At 44.2% G+C, this 19,642-nt stretch overlaps 1 protein-coding gene and 1 pseudogene across 4 annotated transcripts; both read left to right on the forward strand.

Moving 5' to 3' along the window:
• Positions 1-91: 91 nt before the first annotated feature.
• On the forward strand, positions 92-19,435 carry PRKAG1 (protein kinase AMP-activated non-catalytic subunit gamma 1). 4 transcript variants are annotated; one of them, XM_053554094.1, is made up of 13 exons: positions 137-220; positions 4,674-4,722; positions 4,805-4,903; positions 16,132-16,241; positions 16,431-16,512; positions 16,611-16,669; positions 16,804-16,849; positions 17,225-17,279; positions 17,572-17,698; positions 17,804-17,969; positions 18,130-18,167; positions 18,430-18,576; positions 18,714-19,435. In XM_053554094.1, the coding sequence occupies exons 4-13, from the start codon at positions 16,170-16,172 to the stop codon at positions 18,819-18,821; spliced, it is 900 nt and encodes a 299-aa protein (XP_053410069.1). In that variant the 5' UTR covers positions 137-220; positions 4,674-4,722; positions 4,805-4,903; positions 16,132-16,169; the 3' UTR covers positions 18,822-19,435. The 4 variants fall into 4 exon arrangements, with proteins under 4 accessions (XP_053410067.1, XP_053410070.1, XP_053410069.1 ...); XM_053554093.1 differs by lacking the exon at positions 4,805-4,903 and adding an exon at positions 3,703-3,908 and having other exon boundaries at positions 154-220; XM_053554092.1 differs by lacking the exon at positions 4,805-4,903 and having other exon boundaries at positions 92-220.
• LOC128560728 (FAS-associated factor 1-like) lies at positions 4,911-9,084 on the forward strand (annotated as a pseudogene).
• Positions 19,436-19,642: the final 207 nt, after the last annotated feature.

Below are 19,642 nucleotides of genomic sequence, written 5' to 3' on the forward strand. Positions count from 1 at the left end.
TCGCCGTCCGCCGGATCCGTGAGGTCCGCAAGGACCCGGGGGTGGGCAGTTACGAGGCCAGGCAGCGCCGGAAGAGTGGGCTCTCCGCCTTCTGTCCTAGTTTTGTGGCTGCCGCGACATGAGCGGAAGTGGCGTCGCGGTACCGGATATGGGCGGGGCCTGCCCCAAGCAAGCTTCCCAAAACGAACGACCCTAGCCTGCTCCTCTTGCAATGGAGACGGTGAGGAGCACTGGAGGGCGGCGGGAGGCGCTGTGAAGCCTGAGACCCCCGTTAGGAGACGGGGCGGGCTGGGCAAGGACTGGCACTGGTGACTAGCAAACGAGAAGCATCTGGGTATCTTTGTCCCGTGACTCTGCCTCTCCGCTCCTTAGGCTCATCTAGTACTGGGCCGCACCCGTGCCTTCTTTTTGTCTGTGGTACCCTCAGCCAGAGCGGGCAGTGACTTCCCCCTTCTTCCTTGGAGCCTACGTACGCCCTGGCAATCTCGGGCTTCCTTTCCCTCGTGGGTACCTCAAGCCCGTTCAGAGGTGTTTGCCTGAGAGAGCAGGGCTGTAATCCAGCTTTACTGGGTGAGGCGGTTGGAGGATGGGGAGGTCCGGAGGGATCTCGGCTTACAGGTAGCTCCTGAAGCCGGGTTATCTGTGATCTCTGCAATCCCTGGCGGGAAGGACTTAAAAAGACTTTCGACTGCATTTAGCAAGGTCGTATGCCCTTAGTAAGATTGGGGTTTCCTGAAGCAGGCATCGTTCAGTGTGAGAGGCCACTGTGTCCATTCGACAAGTTTAGGTCATGACCGGCTGTGCGACTTCAAGGCGTTTTGGCATAGCTCATTCTTGGAGAGCAGGCACTGACCAATTGTGGCAGGTCCCTGTCACCCTCCCACAGATGCTATAGGTTGTCTGCTAAATGTTGGGAACCACTCGCATTCTGGGAGCCTTTTTCTAGCACTCTGGAAACCCGTCCATTTCCCTTTCCACAGTTTTTAACCGTGTATCCTCTGTCAGGCAGAGTAACTCTTAGCATCTTGCTTTTCATCATCTACTTCTGTAGGTTGTGAGAGGACTTGTAGGTTACCTTTGCTTTGAATTAGTTACATGTCTAGAGTAATTCTTTGCTACAGCCTTTCTCCTGTGGAGAGGTCATGTCCCTTAGGTTATAAAAAAGAGAACACACCAAAATGGTGAAGTGATTTGCAATTGGTCACCCAAGCAGGGGAGTCAGTTCCTACAGATTGAGAGAATTTTGAACAAGAATAAAGGGTGTGGGCTCGGCACCTGTAGCTCAGCGGCTAGGGCGCCAGCCATATACACCAGGGCTGGTGAGTTTGAACCCATACTGGGCCTGCCAAACAACAATGACAACTACAACAACAACAAAATAGCCAGGTGTTGTGGCAGGCACCTGTAGTCCCAGCTACTGGGAGGCTGAGGCAAGAGAATCCCTTAAGCCCAAGAGTTTGAGGTTGCTATGAGCTGTGACTCCACAGCACTCTACCAAGGGCGACATAGTGAGACTGTGTCTCAAAATAAATAAATAAATAAAGAGTGTGATTCCCTTAATTTTAAAATAATGGGCCAGGTACAGTGGGTCGTGCCTATAGTCCTAGCACTCTGGGAGCCAGGGCGGCGGAAGGATCCTTTGAGCTCAGGAGTTCAAGACCAAACTCAAGCAAGAGCAAGACTGGGTCTCTACTAAAAATAGAAAATTTTTGCTGTGGACACACGAGGCATTTTGCGTGTGTGTAGGAAAGGTGAGAGGCTATAGTCCCAGCTACTCTGGAGGCTGAGGCAGCATTGCCTTGAACCCAGGAGTTAGGGATTACTGTGAACTAGGCAGAGGCCATGCATTCTAGCCTGGGGCAAGAGAGTGAGCCTGTATTTCCAAAACAGTTGTTTTCTAGCCCACTCACGCCTGTAATCCCAACACTCAGGGAGACTGAGGCGGGTGAATTGCCTGAGCTCAGAAGTTTGAAACCAGCCTGAGCAAAACAACAAAAAAACTAGCCAGGTATTATGGCAGGCGCCTGTAGTCCCAGCTACATGGGAGGCTGAGGCAAGAGAATTACTTGAACCCAAGAGTTTGAGGTTGCTGTGAGCTACAATGTAACAGCACTCTACTGAGGGTGACAGAGTGAGGCTCTGTCTCAAAAAAGTTTTCTACTTACTTGTAAGTGCGTTACGGTTTATAGAGCATTACCAGCCTGAGCCCATGCGAGACCTTGTCTCTAAAAATAGCCAGGCGTTTTGGCGGGTGCCTGTAGTCCCAGCTACTTGGGAGGCTGAGGCAAGAGAATCACGAATAGAGTTTGAGGTTGCTGTGAGCTGTGACACTACAGCACTCTACTGAGGGCAACAAAGTGAGACTTTCAAAAAAAAAAAAGAAAAGAAAAATGTATCTGTGGTTGTCAAATAACTAGAAATGTGGGTCAGGAGTTTGGAAGAAACTGTCTTATGTGTCGGATGTATCCTGTGTCTCTGTAATAATATATATTTTTCTTCTTTTTTAGAGACAGAGTCTCACTTTATTGTCCTCTGGTAGAGTGCTGTGGCCTCACAGCTCACAACAACCTCCAACTCCTGGGCTTAGACAATTCTTTTGCCTCAGCCTCTGGAGTAACTGGGACTACAGGCGCCCGCCACAGCGCCTGGCTATTTTTTTTGTTGCAGTTTGGCCGCCAGGTTGGAACTGGCCACCCTGGGTATATGGGGCCCGAAGCCCTGCCCACTGAGCCACAGGCACCGCCCTCTGTAATATCTTGTACTTAGGTAGTATAATGGTATTTTCTCTGGTCCCTTATGTTATTAAAAGTAGAGAGGAGTGGATATAATTCCCCTTGTGGTGAAACAGGCAGAAAGTTAAAGTCACATAGTCAATTGTATTTGAGTCTCTTATGTTGGTATCTGTATCTATTTAGCTATTCTCTCTGTAACTTAGGTTTCTCTGTTCATATCAGTGGCCATAATTATTACAGAATTTTTTAAAATTGTGAATTATATGCAAAATAATTCACAGAAAACTTAATGCTGTTTGGGGAACAGCATGGGGGACACAAACGATAAGAGTGTTCTAGGCTTCCAAGAATTTATAATCTGTTTGGATAGATAATGAACAAAATAACTGTAGCACAGTACAGTATGTAAGTATCATATGATAGGTTCAGTAACTTCTACAGAAGTAGCTGTTTCTGTGCCTTTGTATAGCTTTTTATGGGACTGATATACCATGTATCTATCTTTATAGCTAAACAGCCCTCTATCCCACTTATAAGTGATGAGGCTGTTGTTCCAGTAGCCTTGCCAAAATGCCAGGCTAAGCTGATAGTCTTATGCAGCCTAAAGGGAAAAGAGAAGATTATTTCTCTTCCTCCCCACCCCAAACCCCTGCCCTCTCCTGGCCCATTAGGGGAGGGAAATTTAGGGCTGCCAACTTGACTCTGTTTGGTAGCCAGCCTCCCAGGCTTAAGCCAAGGTCTTTAACTTCATGTTACTACAAAAGCTACAGAAACGAAGTATGGCTTTACGTTAGTTTGGGGGGATATTACCCAGAGCAAATGGAGCCCAAACTGTTATGCCAGTGGATAAAAATTGTCATGATCCCTACTGTGTTCTTAGAAAACAATGAAATTTCCAAATGTTCCCACTTGAGGGAGCACAGAGATGGTTCTGAAGACTTGTCTATTCATAGCTCACTCTTGTCTCTAGTCTCAAGCTATCTTGGGAAAAGGAAACTTGGAAAACTAGCATCACCTGGGCTATAGTAGCCATTGACTCACAAAAGTGCCGAGAGGACTCAAGTCCCCAGTTTCAGAACATTCATGCTCCTCCTCCATTCCACAGTCATTCAAGATTTGACTGTCCGCTGACAGTCACCTGCTGGGATCTTTCCCAGATATGTCCCTCTCTCAATGGTAAGGGGTATGTCTTTGATTCTAGTCTTGGGGGAAGGCAGTGTTATCTCTCTGGCTTCCATATTTTAATAAAGTAGATCTGTAAGAATCTGGTGAGTGTAAACTCGAAACTTAGATATTTTAGTCTTAGCTTTTAATACTTAATGTTTCCTTAGACAGCATAGAGTGTAAGAACATGATCTTTGGAACCAGATAGATGTGTATTTGAATCCCTTTTCTCCCCCTTACCCACTGACCTTGGGCAGGTTATTTAATGTGTCTTGACCCTCAGTTTCCTAATCTGTGAATAATGCTAAAAATAGTATTAACTTCAGGATAGTTATGAATATTAAATGAGATAATATTTATGAAGAGCCTTTCAATGTTGTAAAGGAAATCATTAGTTCAACAGCCCTTCCTCTAATGTGGCTATTCTAAAACAGGTGGAGCTGGGCCAGGCATGGTGGCTAACCCTAGTAATCCCAGCACTCTGGGAGGCCAAGGTGGGTGGATTGCCTGAGCTCACATGTTCAAGACCAAGCCTGAGCAACAGCGAGACCCTATCTTTAAAAATAGCTGGGTGTTGTGATGGGTGCCTATAGTCCCAGCTACTCAGGTGGCTGAGACAAGGGAATAGCTTGAGCCTAAGAGTTAGAGGTTCCTGTGAGCTATGATGCCATGGCACTCTACCAAGGACAACAAAGTGAGACTCTCTCTCAAAAAAAATAAAATAAATAAAATAGGTAGAGCCTAGTTTAGCTAAATCTGTTTCTCTTGTCTTATCAGGTTATTTCTCCAGAGAGCTCCCCAGCTCTGGAAAATGAGCATCCTCAAGGTAAGTTTACTGAAGAAAGGAAACTGGGCATTAAAACAATAGCCTAACTCTGTCTTCAACAACGCTTTTGAATCTTTCCCAGGGTTACCCTTGGGAAAATTGAAGCTGGGCCAGATAATGTGCCAAGCCATATAATCAGGAGCAATAATTTGTCAAGGAATAAATCTTGGGCAAAGTGGAGGTGATTAAAATCTTCAATTATCAAATCACTTGTGAGAAACTTCTGAGGTATAGTGAGAATTTCCATAGGCAATTCTGGGCTGGCTATGCATGTTTTAGCAGTCCCTGATATTTTCTGTATTGTCCAAAAATAATGTCACCAGAATTTTTAATTAGCAAGCTCAATAAAGCCACTAAGTGTACATAAGAAATTATGAAAAGGCCCTGAAACTCCTTAGGCTTAGAACTGATTTAGTAGTAGGATCACTAAACCTCTAAAGTCTAAAGCACAGGAAAGGACAATTCTAATGCTGCCCAAATACCTGGTTAGAATGGAATGGTCCAATCCTAGGCCATCTAGAAAGAAGCAGAATTTACAGGTGTTTCTGGTAAACGATGTGGCCCAGGAACACACCTAAGTCTTCCTAGCACATTTATGGCATTAGGGATACTCCCTTTTTCATAGGACTGAAATACAGGCTGAGTATAAACTTTAAGAGGTAGTATAGTGTCAGAGATCCTAGGACTTGTTATCAAAGGTTATGAGTTCTCAACAAAAATTTTTAAATTTTATGTTTTTATTTTGTGGGTTTTATGTTTTCGTTTTTAAAAAGTTATAGGCATTTTTAGGGGCAGCACCTGTGGCTCAGCTGTAGGGCGCCGGCCCCATATACCGAGGGTGGCAAGTTCAAATCCAGCCCTGGCCAAACTGCAACAAAAAAATAGCTGGGCATTGTGGCGGGCACCTGTAGTCCCAGCTACTCAGGAGGCTGAGGCAAGAGAATCACCTAAGCCCAGGAGTTGGAGATTGCTGTGAGCTATGACGCCATACCAAGGGCAATAAAGTGAGACTCTGTCTCTAAAAACAAAACAAAACAAAGTTGTAGGCATTTTTTATTTATCTGGATGACTCTTCATAATTGATTACTGCCGCTTGATATCAGTGCTCATTTTGTGTTTCTGAGCACATGAGTATTAGCACCAACGTGAGAGCCAGAAAGCTTGGTCTTGCATGGACCAAGCAGTGAAGTGGGCTACATGTGACTATGACAACCTGTACATCTTGTGTTGCATCTAAAAGGAGGCAGCAAGGGCCGCGAGCTGCAAAAGGGCAGGAAAGGCTGTTGGAGAGGGAGGGGCGAGCGGTTACTCCATGGCTGCAGAAAGGAGAAGCAGTGGCTGCCTCAGTGGAAGAAAGAAAGTGGTAGCAGAAAGCACAGGTGTGGAGAGATTAAACAGATTCTAGAAAATGAGCTTCAGATACCTATGTCTAAAATGCTGTCAAAAGGCTGGAAGACGGGGGATGTAGAAGACAGTACGGTCCTAAAATCACTTCACTTGCCAAAAAACAATAGTCTTTATGTTCTTACACCAAACTTGCTACCACCTTCATCATCTGGTCATGGTGGTGCCCTGCAGGAGTCATTAAATCAAAATTTCATGCTGATCATCATCCACTGTGAAGTCCAGCCAGGAGTACAACCTGAACTTCTCAGGAAGCAGTACTATTCAAGAGGTAAAGAGAAATGTGTGTGACCTTAGGAGTATCCCTGTTCACCCTCAATTATGGGAAGGCTGGCCAACTTCTGCCACAGATAACTCAATGTGTCTTGCTGACACAGGGCTCTCTTATCCTTGCCATCGACTTATAGTGGGAAGAAGATCTTCCCCTGCACAGACTCATGAGCATTCAGAAGAACAAAGCACCGATGTTTGTATGGTTAGTGATAGTGATGGAGATGACTTTGAAGATGATACAGAATTTAGAGTGGATGATGGAGAAGTATTCGGCATGGTATCATCTGCCCTGCGAAAATCTTCAGTGATGCCAGAAAACACAGAAAATGAAGGAGATGCCTTATAACAATTTACAGCAGAGTTTTCTTCAAGATACGGTGACTGCCATCCTGTACTTTTTATTGGCTCATTAGAAGCTGCTTTCCAAGAGGCCTTCTATGTGAAAGCCTGAGATAGAAAGCTTCTTGCTATCAACCTCCACCATGATGAATGTGTATTAACAGACGTGTTCTGTTCACAAATGCTTTGTGCTGAATCCATTGTTTCTTATCTGAGTCAAAATTGTATAACCTGGGCATGGGATCTGACAAAAGATCTTACCAACAGAGCAAGATTTCTGATGATGTGCAATTGACATCTTGGCAGCGTTGTTGCGCAAACCATTCGGACTCAAAAAACAGATGAGTTTCCATTTTTCCTGATTATTATGGGAAAGCAATCATCTAATGAAGTGTTAAATGTGATACAAGGTAACACAACAGTGGATGAATTGATGATGAGGCTCATGGCTGCAATGGAGATCTTCACAGCCCAACAAGGGGACGATACGAAGGATGAGGATGAACGTCAAGCCAGAGAAAATGTGAACAAGATGAGGCCTGTTGCCTTTCACTTGAGGCTGACAGGGCAAAAAATGAAGCTCATGAGAGAGCAATGGTAGAACAGTTTCCTTTGAAGGAGATTCACAAAGTACAAGAAGAAGAATGTGAGGCCATCCGGCTCTCCTTACAAGTCCTGCCTCCAGAACCAAAGGAAGAAAATGCTGAGCCTGGGAACAAACTGTGGTCCGGACCCCCAGTGGCGAGTTCCTGGAATGGCGTTTCCTGGCCAGCAATAAGCTCCAGATTGTCTTTGATTTTGTAGCTTCCAAAGGATTTCCATGGGATGAGTTCAAGTTACTGAGCACCTTTCCTAGGAGAGACATAACTCAGCTGGACCCAAATAAATCATTATTGGAGGTAAAGTTGTTCCTTCAAGAAACCTTTTCCTTGAAGCAAAAAAGTAAACACAGCCCAGCAGTGGAACCAGCCATTCCTTGATAAGCCAGTGGCCTGCATCAAGGAAGGACTCCTTGCCAATCCACACTCACGTCTCACTCAATTCAATGTCACACTTCTGCCTCTTGCAAGATTGCTGAAAAAAAAGTAATAATAAACATACCACTTAAAAAAAATAATAAAAAATAATAATAAACGGAGGCAGCAGGGCGGTGCCTGTAGCTCAGTGGGTAGGGCGCTAGCCACATACGCCTAGGCTGGTGGGTTCAAACCTGGCCTGGGCCAGCTAAAATAACAATAACAACTAAACAACAAAAACAGCCAGGCATTGTGGCGGGTACCTGTAGTCCCAGCTACTTGGGAAGCTGAGGCAAGACAATTGCTTAAGCCCAAGTGTTTGAGGTTGCTGTGAGCTGTGATGCCACGGCACTCTACCGAGGGTGACATAGTGAAACTGTATTTCACACACATGCAAAAAAAAGAGACAGCAACTATCCAGATTTGGTCAATTAAGACCTGTTTTGCCAGATCTAATTTTGAAAAGAAACTGGGAATGTGGATTTTTATGTAAATCTTTAGATTTTTAAAATTTGGCAATTGATTTAAATTATTTTTTTAAAATACTGGGAAAGCCAAATCCAACATGTTTGTGGGTCTGTGGCCTAAAATGATAGTATTTAACTATCATTGTCGTATATTTTCAATTAGTATCCAAAGACATGTTCTTAGGAGTCTTAATTCTCACCTTTGAAAAACAATTGTAGGGTGGCACCTGTGGCTCAAGGAGCAGGGCACCTCATATACCAGAGGTGGCAGGTTTAAACTGGCCCTGGCCAAAAACTGCAAAAAGAAAAGAAAAACAATTGTAGCAGCTTGGCGCCCGTAGCTCAGAAGGGCAACGGCCACATATACCAGGGCTGGCGGGTTTGAACCTGGCCCGGGCCTGCTAAAAAATAACAACAACTACAGCAAATAAATAGCCGGGTGTTGTGGCGGCACCTGGAGTCCCAGCTACTTGGGAGGATGAGGCAAGAAAATTGATTAAGCCCAAGAGTTGGAAGTTGCTGTGAGCTGTGACGCCATGGCACTCTACCAAGGGCAACATAGTGAGACTCTGTTTCAAAAGAAAAAAAAGGGGGGAGACAAACAATTGTAGGGTTCCAGTTAAAGATAATAGATTAAATATGTATATCCACTTTCATCCCTTCACAAAAATCCCTTAAAAGCATTGTAAAAGAATTAAAAAAAAAACAACTCCACCAGGATAGGGATAAGAGGAGAAGATAACAATAGCCATGAATTTTTTTTTGGATTTTTGGCCGGGGCTAGGTTTGAACCCGCCACCTCTGGCATATGGGACTGGCACCCTACTCCTTGAGCCACAGGCGCCACCCTGAATGTTTTTTTTAATAGCAATGAATTTTTAGAAGTTAGAAAGCAGATGGGGTGGTGCCTGTGGCTCAGTGAGCAGGGCGCCGGCCCCATATGCCGAGGGTGGCGGGTTCAAACCCAGCCCCGGCCAAACTGCAACAAAAAAATAGCCGGGCGTTGTGGTGGGTGCCTGTAGTCCCAGCTACTCGGGAGGCTGAGGCAGGAGAATCGCCTAAGCCCAGGAGTTGGAGATTGCGTGAGCTGTGTGATGCCATGGCACTCTACAGAGGGCAATAAAGTCAAACTCTGTCTCTACAAAACAAACAAACAAACAAAAAAATTAAAAAAAAAAAAGAAAGCAGATGAAAGAGTTGTGAGTGACTTAGTAGACCTGAGAAAACTGTATTATAACTAACAGTAAGGAAAGCTCAGAAGCATTGAAGGTCTGAGGTACAGATCCCAAGAAACCTTATGCCATTAAGGATGATTGGCCAACTCTTCTGTCCTAACGTTAGCACAGACTGGATCTAGAGAGGGACTCAGGCACAGCTGAGGGCTGAGGTATTGTACTAAAAACAGGAGCATACAGTGACTTATACTAGATGCTGTGCCTTCAGCCCTGTTCCCTCATTCAGTTTCCAGAATGCTGGCAGAAAAAACTTCACCCTCCAAGCTCGAAATTGAATAATCCTCTCCAGAATCCCCTGAGAGAAAAGTCCTAAAAATATAAGTATTGAATGTTCCCTATCTAAATGGTTCATAGTCAGCAAGGCTCATTTACATACTCAGAGCTTCCAATCAGCTTTAAAGGCTCCACTCATAAGATATGATTTGAATTCTCCTTTAAACCAAGTATTATCAAACATCTAAAGAAAGCTTTTATGGAAGAAAGTGAACCAAACTGCCGCCTCCGCCACATATACTAAAAAGAAACACAGAAAAAAAGCAACTGGCAAGAAATGTCAATGCACAAAGAACACTGTAATAATTAACATTAATGTATTTTCAGGTAAAAGAACCTAGTTCCACCATTAAACAAGTTTATCGGTTATAAATTTTTGCTTTTTTTTTTTTAAATCAAACTACATTGACAATACAATTTTTTAAAAAAGGAATTTTCAGAAAAAAAAAGATCTTAGAAATTAAAAATGATAATAGCAAAAATGTAAAACTCAGCCAGGCATTGTGGCGGGCGCCTGTAGTCCCAGCTACTTGGGAGGCTAAGGCAAGAGAATCGCCTAAGTCCAGGAGTTGAAGGTTGCTGTGAGCTGTGTGACACCATGGCACTCTACTGAGGGCAATGAAGTGAGACTCTGTCTCTACAAAAAAAAAGTACAACCCCGGCTTGGCAGCCATAACAGTGGTTAGGGCGTTGGCCACATACATTGGTGGGTTCGAACCCGGCCCGGGCCTGCTAAAAACAATGACAACTGCAACTAAAAAATAGCCGGGCATTGTGGCAGGCCCCTGTAGTCTCAGGTACTTTGGAGGCTAAGGCAAGAGAATTGCCTAAGCCCAAGCATTAGAGGTTGCTGTGAGCTGTGATGCCATGGCACTCTACTAAGGGTGACAAAGTGAAACTCTTATCTCAAACAGAAAAAAATGTAAAACCCAGTAGTAAGTTTGGAAAATCAAGGTGAGGAAATTTCCCAGAAAACAGTTAAAAACCAAAAAAGTAGAAAATGGGAAAGAAAAAGTTAGTTTTTTTTAAAGCAATTTTAACCAGTATCACTCATAAAAACAAACAAAACCCCCAGCAGACATTAAACTTATCAGACTAGGAGGTCCAGTATCTAAACACAGGAGGTACAGAAAGAGACAAATACCAACACTGGGGTGGGAGGTGGGGGGAGATGTGAAATAATTCAAGAACATTTCCTGGAACTAAAGGACATTATTTTTTGTATTGGAAGAACGTATTGAATATTCAGCACAGTGGATAAAATTGACCCACCCAAAGCACAATCATCATGAAATTTTAGAAAAGTGGAAATGAAAGAAGATCTTAGAGGAGTTTCCAGAGAGGAAAAAACAAGTCACTTACAAAGAATCAAAATTGCCTTGGACTTTCAACAATACCAGCAATTAGTAGGCAATAGAGCAATGCTTTCAACATTCTGCAGGAAAATAAATGCCAACGTAGAATTCTATATCCAGCTGAATTATAAAACAAGGATAAGAGGATGATAAAGCTATCTATAGGCTTCAAGATCTCAAAAAATTTACCTCCCATGCACCCTTTCTCAGGAAGCTACTGGAAGATATGTTCTGCCAAAACAAAGGAGTAATCAAAAAAGATGAAAACATGGGATAAAGGAAACAGGAGTGCCAATAAAGGACAGATATGAAAGAGATCCCTTGAATGGTGATAAAGGAAGATGCCAGGATGATAGCAGTGCACACCAGGCAAACCAGTCCAGATCTGAGCAGGTTAGAAGGCTCCAGAGAGATTTCTTTTGGTAGTTCAATGAACTATCTTACGCTTCTGAGTTTCTTGAAAGATTTAAACAATTGTTGGATACTTTGGGGGTTGATTTTTTTTTTTTTTTTTTTTTTGTGGTTTTTTTGGCCACGGCTGGGTTTGAACCCGCCACCTCCGGCATATGGGACCGGCGCCCTACTCCTTGAGCCACAGGCGCCACCCGGGGGTTGATTTTTTTTTTTTTTCTAGACAGAGTCTCACTGTGTCACCCTGGGTAGAGTGCTATGGTGTCACAGCTCACAGCAACCTCAAACTCTTGGGCTTAAGCAATTCTCTTGCCTCACCCTCCCAAGTAGCTGGGATTACAGGCACCAGTCACAACATTTGGCTATTTTTTTGTTATAGTTATCATTGTTTGCCAGGCCTGGGCTGGGTTCGAACCTGCCAGCCCTAGTGTATGTGGCTGGCGCTGAGCTACAGGTGCGGAGCTCCTGGAGGTTGAATTAGTTGTAAGTACTCTACATAGAAAATCAAACAAGAGGACAAGACTATTACTAAATCCAGGGAAAACAAAGTTGAGAAAGAAAGAAAAAAATCAGAGTTGGGGCGGCACCTGTAGCTCAGTGAGTAGGGCACCAGCCCCATATACCAAGGGTAGTGGGTTCGAATCTGGCCTCAGCCAAACTGCAACAACAACAAAAAATAGCCGGGCATTGTGGTGGGTGCCTGTAGTCCCAGCTACTTGGGAGGATGAGGCAAGAGAATTGCCTAAGCCCAAGAGCTGGAGGTTGCTGTGAGCTGTGACACAACGGCACTCTACCAAGGGTGATAAAGTGAGACTATGTCTCTTAAAAAAAAGAAAAATCAGAGTTTACTATTTGGCTTAGATCTGAATAATAAATATTCAGGCAAAATGATTTGTGAGGGGGTGGATATTGGGTCTCTCTTACTCAGGCTGGAGTGTACTGGCACAATTATAGCTCATTAAAACCTCAAATTCCTGAGCTTAAGAGATCTTCCCCACTTCAGCCTCCTGAATAGTTAGGACAACAGGTGCACTCCACCATGCCTGGCTTATTTATTTAGAGACAGAGTCTCACTATGTTGCCCTCAGTAGAGTGCTGTGGTGTCACAGCTCACAGCAACCTCAAACTCTTAGGCTTAAGTGATTCTCTTGCCTCAGCCTCCCAAGTAGCTGGGACAACAGTTGCCTGCCACAATGCCCGGCTATTTTTTGGTTGCAGTGAACCCCCCAGCCTCGGTGTATGTGGCTGGCACCCTACTCACTGAGGTACATACAGGTGCCGAGCCTTTTTAATGTTTTGTAGGGACAGAGTCTTGCTATATATTTATATTGCCCAGTCTGGTCTTGAACTACTGGGCTCAAGCGATCCTCCCTTTTGCCTTAGCTTCCTTAAGTGCTGGTATTACTGTCATGAGCCACCTGCCTAGCCTTAAAATGGTTTAAATACTGATGTAGCCAACATTGTGCTTTAATTCCTGGAAGATTGTGAGGCTGGGAAGTGCATGTTTGTGATGGAGTCCAGGTAGGAAGGAGAACTAAAAATTCTCATCTTCCTTGGCAGGAAGAGAATGGATAATGCCCCAAAATAAAAAAATGAGAAAGTAGCAATATAAACAAGTTATTTGAAGGCATAGGAATAAGTAGCAAAATAATTAGCTAAAAGAGGTGAATCTGCTCATCTCTGAGGAGGAGTAGTAAGGGAACTGGGTGCCAGGAATTAGTTTTTCTTAACAAAGTTAATAAAAGTGTTTGACTGTATGTGCTTGTATAACTTTGGTAAAAAGTTAAATATTAATGGTGCACCTGTGGCTCAGTGAGCAGGGCGCCGGCCCCATATAACAAGCATGGCAGTTCAAACCCGGCCCCAGCCAAACTGCAACAACAACAAAAAAAATAGCTGGGTGTTGTGGTGGGCACCTGCAAATCCCAGCTACTCGGGAGGCTGAGGCAAGAGAATCGCCTAAGCGCAAGAGCTGGAGATTGCTGTGAGCTGTGATGCCACAAAGCACTCTACCAAGGGCAACAAAGTGAGACTGTGTCTCAAAATAAATAAATAAATAATTGAATATTAAAAAAACAACTGGGTGATGCCTGTGGCTCAAAGGAGTAGGGCACTGGCCCCATATGCTGGAGGTGGTGGGTTCAAACCCAGCCCTGACCAAAAACTACAAAAAAAAAAAAAAAAAAAAAAACTGGCAAAAGATTTAAGAGCATGAACTTCAGAATCCAGTAGATCTGGCTTGGCGCCTGTAGCTCAGTGAGTAGGGTGCTGGTGGCATACACCCAAGCTGGCAGGTTGGAGCAGCCTGGGCCTGCTAAACAACAATGACAACTGCAACCCCAAAATAGCCCCGGGCATTGTGGTGGGTGCCTGTAGTCCCAGCTACTGGGGAGGCGGAGGCAAGAGAATCGCTTAAACCTAAGAGTTTGAGGTTGTTGTGAGCTGATTCTGTCTCAAAGAAAAAAAAAAAAAACAAGTAGATCTGGGTTGGAGTCTTTATTGCCACTTACTAATGGTGTGACCTTGAGCAGTTATTTAACTGCTCTGTACCTGTTTTCTCATTTGAAACATGACAACAGTACTTAACCTTACAGATTTGTTGTAAGGATTAAAATATGTAATTTTTAAGTACATATAGTATAGTATATAGCATATTCAGGCTATATTAATTTAGGGAATTGCTTCTCTAGTTTAGAGCAAATAATTGGAAGCACAAGAATTAGAAAGGTAAACCTAGCCAGGATCTCTCATTTGTCTAGTCGGTAGAATGATTTCTGATTCACAGGGTACCAGAAGGAACTCTCAGGCTGTTCTGGGCCAGGTTGATTAAACACTGGGCTCCAAGTTAGTGTTAATGAGAAACGGCCCAGCTTGGACCACAACTTTCTCTTTTGTTGTTTGTTTTTAATTTTTTTAATTTTTATTTTTTGAGGAAGAGTTGCCCTGGGTAGAGTGCTGTGGGGTCACAGCTCACAGTAACCGCAAACTCTTGGGCTCAAGAAATCCTCTTGCTTCAGCCTCCTGAGTAGCTGAGATTATAGGCACACACCATAACACCTGGCTAGTTTTTTTCTATTTTTTAGTAGAGACAGGGGTCTTACTCTTGCTCAGGCTGGTCTTTAATTCCTGAGGTCAAGGAATCCTCCCATCTCAGCCTCCCAGAATGCTAGGATTACAGGCATGAGCCACTGCACCTGGCCTGTTTGGCTGTTTAAAATGAGATGAGAGGCTGGGCAGTGGCTCATGCCTGTAATTCTAGCACTCTGGGAGGCCAAGGCAGGTGGATAGCCTGAGCTCAGGAGTTTAAGACCAGCCTGAGCAAAAGTGAGACACTGCCTCTAAAAAAATAGCTAGGCGTCATGGCAGGCACCTGTAGTCCTAGCTACTTGAGAGGCTGAGGCAGGAGGATTGCTTTGGCTCAGGAGTTTGAAGTTGCTGTGAGCTATGACTCCATGGCACTCTATCTACTGAGGCGACAAACTTAGACTCTGTCTCAAAAAAAAAATAATTAAATAAAAATAAATTAAGGACTGGGCTCCTATAGCTCAGTGGTTTGGGTGCCAGCCACATGTTCCAGGGCTGGTGGGTTTAAACCCAGCCCAGGCCTGCTAAACAAACAAACAAAAAAAAGCCAGGTATTGTGGCAGGCGCCTATAGTCCCAGCTACTTGGGAGGCTGAGGCAAGAGAATCGCTTGAGCCCAAGAGTTTGAGGTTGCTGTGAGCTATAATGCCACAGCCCTCTACCAAGGGTGACAAAGTGAGATTCTGTCTCAATAAAAATAAATAAATAAATAAAAATAAATAAATTGAGATGAGGTCTCACTGTGTTGCCCAGGCTGGATTGAACTCCTGGGCTCAAGCGTTTCTCCTGCCTCAGCCTTCCACGTGACTAGCACGGCAGGCAGGCACCATTGCACTTGACATGGTCTTAGAAGAATTTTAAGAAGCTTACTTGGTTTTTTATCTTCACTGAGAAAAGAGGACAAAGAAATGTGCTAAATAAATGAAAGGAAAAACTTGGGTTTAAGATGAGAAGAGCTTTTATTTATTTATTTACCTTATTTTATTTTATTTATTTATTTAGAGACAGAGTCTTACCATGTCACCCTAGGTAGAGTGCGGTGGTGTCACAGCTCACGGCAACCTCAAACTCTTGGATTTAAGCAATTCTCTTGCCTCAGCCTCCTGAGTAGCTGGGACTATAGGCGCCTGCCAAAATACCTGGCTGTTTTTTGGTTGCAGCTGTCGTTGTTTAGCAGGCCTGGACCAGGCTCAAACCCACCAGCCTAGGTGTATGTGGCCAGTGCCCTACTCACTGAACTACAGATGCAAGCCAGAGAAGAGCTTTTAGACTAGAAGAAGCTGAAAAGTGATATGATAGACTTTCTGTTTTAGTCAGCCTTCTTTTACCTAAGGAGCAAATAGTTATGATCTTACCTGGAGATAGGGGTTGGATGATTTCTAAGGGGGTTAGCCAGATTTTTGTGGAAATAATAGGAACAAAACATATAAAATAAAGGGCTTTATTAAAAAACTATGCTTTAAACATTTGAGAAACTAGACCACTGTTTACTTTTTTGTTTTTTGACTGGGAGTTGTGTGGAAGGAAGCTACTAACTATCCCACCCTATGCAGAGACCCCCGAATCCAACAATAGTGTGTATACTTCCTTCATGAAGTCTCATCGCTGCTATGACCTGATTCCCACAAGCTCCAAATTGGTTGTATTTGATACTTCCCTGCAGGTAGGTGAAATCCTCTTTCCCTTTCCCTCTTTTTGGGAGCCTCTGGTTTTATACCCCTTATCCTATTTCATCCCCAGAGTATATTCTTGTCCTTCTATGAATTTTCTCTAAACTACCCAACACTTGTTCTTTTTTACAGTCCTGCCCTCTGTGGATTTCCCTTTATGATTATTACTCTCTTGGCTACAGGTGAAGAAAGCTTTCTTTGCTTTGGTGACTAATGGTGTACGAGCTGCCCCTTTGTGGGATAGTAAGAAGCAAAGTTTTGTGGGTAAGCAAAAGTTTCTGCTACACACTATTATTGGCATCTTGTGCTGGGCAAGGAGGAAAGCTTTGTGTAGTGCTGAGTGCTTTTGTCTTGGCCTCTAGGCATGCTGACCATCACTGATTTCATCAATATCCTGCATCGCTACTATAAATCAGCTTTGGTAAGGAACTTCAGCCAAATGACCAAAACTACTTTCCCTTCCTAAAGTCCCTCATTTCTGTTCCTCCAAATAAGCCAACAGGGCTTAATGAAGCAGAAAGAGTAGGTCTTAAATTCTGTTACTTCTGCTTCTAGGTACAGATCTATGAGCTGGAAGAACACAAGATAGAGACTTGGAGAGGTATGTAGAAAATTGGGGTTATATAAGAATAAAAGGATGGGCTCGGCGCCCGTAGCACAGTGGTTACAGCACCAGCCACATACACTGAGGGTGGTGGGTTCGAACCCGGCCCAGGCCAATTATACAACTGCAACAAAGAAATAGGTGGGTGTTGTGGTGGGTGCCTGTAGTCCCAGCTACTTGGGAGGCTGAGGCAAGAGAATCACTTAAGCCCAAGAGTTTGAGGTTGCTGTGAGCTGTAACGCCATAGCACTCTATCCAGGGTGACAGCTTGAAACTCTGTCTCAAAAAAAAAAAAAGTATAAAAGGATGGAGGGTTTCCCAAGAAACACTTCTTCAGGGTGGTATTTTGTGAACCATTGCTTTTCTTTTCAGAGGTATACCTACAGGACTCCTTTAAACCGCTTGTCTGCATTTCTCCTAATGCCAGGTGAGTTCCAGCTATCCCTTTTTATGAAAAGGGGAAGAGCCTTGATATCAACATAATTAAAGTCCTACAAAAATCCAGGGAAAGGGGCAGAAGAGTGAAAAGACACTTCTTCCAACATATACACAGAACTCTATCTCACTCTTTAAGTCTGGTCTGTACACTGCTCCATCCCTCTGCCCTGTCAGCCACCAGTTTTTCTTGTTTATATATACACTGTAAGGAGCTATAACCACCCTCAGCCTTCATAGTCTCAGCATTGTGGAACTTACCAATATATCCCACCTTCCCACAGCTTGTTTGATGCTGTATCTTCATTAATTCGAAACAAGATCCACAGGCTACCAGTTATTGACCCAGAATCAGGCAACACTTTGTACATCCTCACCCACAAGCGCATCCTGAAGTTCCTCAAATTGTTTGTAAGTCCTCCTCCGCCCAGTTCTTATATCTTATATATTGGGTTGGAGGGATATCTAAGGGTGGTTTAGGGGCCTTGAAAGTCAAGCTGATGGTTCTCTCCTTAGATCACAGAGTTCCCTAAACCAGAGTTCATGTCTAAGTCTCTGGAAGAGCTACAGATTGGCACCTATGCCAATATTGCTATGGTTCGTACTACCACCCCTGTCTACGTGGCCCTGGGCATCTTTGTTCAACACCGAGTCTCGGCCCTGCCAGTAGTGGATGAGAAAGGTGAAATATTAGGCTGAAGTCTGGGAGAGGGAGGGATCCAGTGTAGTCGGTGGTTTTGGAAGAATCTGTTTCCCCTTAGCTTGGCCAGGAGGGTGATTCTGTGGGTAGGGAGAGTCTTATATGCCAGATTCTCCTTGCTGAGCCACCTCTGTTCCCCTAGGGCGTGTGGTGGACATCTACTCCAAGTTTGATGTTATCGTGAGTGATTGTGGAGGGACTGGGAGGTAGGGAATGGGTAGAGGGTATTGAATGTAGAGAGGGAGAAGGGAGTCTCTTCTGAGACTTAAAGGTCTTAGAAACTTCCAAGCTTTCAAATCCTTTTTGAAAAGGAATTGAATGAGCTGGGTGTGGCTTGTGGGCATGGCTAACTGCCCTAACTCTCTCTGGTGAGGTTGGGTGGGCTTAGGGCTTGGGAGCTGGCTGTCTTACTTCCCTGCAAGCTCTTCCTCTCTCTCCCCAGAATCTGGCAGCAGAAAAGACCTATAATAACCTAGATGTGTCTGTGACTAAAGCCCTGCAACATCGATCACATTACTTTGAGGGTGTTCTCAAGTGCTACCTGCATGAGACTCTGGAGACTATCATCAACAGGCTAGTGGAAGCAGAGGTAGGGAGTCTAGTGACCACCAAGCAGCTGGGGAGAACAGCCTTGAGAGGGGGGTTTGGCAAGGAGGGTAGAGTCTGAGGGACTCACCCTGAGACTGACAATAAACATTCCCTTTCTCCCTTGTTGCTCTATTCCAGGTTCACCGACTTGTCGTGGTGGATGAGAATGATGTGGTCAAGGGAATTGTATCACTGTCTGATATCCTGCAGGCCCTGGTACTCACAGGTGGAGAGAAGAAGCTCTGAGCTGGGGGAAGGGGTCAGGTAGCACCAGGGGATGTGCCCCACTCAACTGCTGGAAGCTCTGGGAATCAGGTGAAATTTGTGAGGACTGTGACTCTGTTCCCTGCTCAGGAGCCCCCTACCCTTCTATCTGGGAGTTATGTGAGGCATAGAGGGGGAAGGAGAATGAATTTTTAGCTGCTCTTACCCTGTCACATATACTAGAAGAAAGCTTTCAGCCTAGCCAATTCTAGCCCTGTCCTTTTAAATATAACCCCCTTGCTGGGTGAACTATGGGCTTTGTGTCCCTCAGGTAAATTCTGATCTCTAAGAGATCCCCAGACCTCACCCTGCCTTTGCTTCCATCTCTGCCCTGACTCTACCCAAAGATAATAGCACAACAATACTCTTCATAAAGGTATTTGTATTCATCCCCTTTCATGCTAATGGAGGAGGCTGGGTCAACGTAGTGACACTTGCCATGATATGAGCGGGGAGGAATGTAGGGAGGCCTTTGGGTTCTTGTGCTGCATGCAGATGAAGGGAGGTGAGGCTTAGGAGGAGGAGGACACAGTGGTTAGCCAAGTTATTGCTTTTCATGGCAAATCTAATTAAATGACAGGAATCTTGTCATGGTATTGCAGTGTTTGATTTTTGCCGTTGACACTACTCCTCCAGTCTTCCTACTTTACGTGTATGGCTTTTTCAACTCACCATTAATAACACAGTAATAATACCATATGTGTATATAACTGCATGCTGGAAATTATTCTCAGTGCTTTACATATATTAATTCACTTGATCCTCAGAACAATAGTAGATACTATTCAAGTTTTACAGATTTT

The sequence above is a fragment of the Nycticebus coucang genome, chromosome 12, assembly GCF_027406575.1.
Source record: "Nycticebus coucang isolate mNycCou1 chromosome 12, mNycCou1.pri, whole genome shotgun sequence".
NCBI classification, from domain to species: Eukaryota; Metazoa; Chordata; class Mammalia; order Primates; family Lorisidae; genus Nycticebus; species Nycticebus coucang.

Coding starts and splice junctions, on each gene's coding strand:
- PRKAG1 (XM_053554092.1), top strand. Junction 16,513..16,610: donor TAAGAAGCAAAGTTTTGTGG/GTAAGCAAAAGT, acceptor CTTGGCCTCTAG/GCATGCTGACCATCACTGAT. Junction 17,699..17,803: donor TGAAGTTCCTCAAATTGTTT/GTAAGTCCTCCT, acceptor TTCTCTCCTTAG/ATCACAGAGTTCCCTAAACC.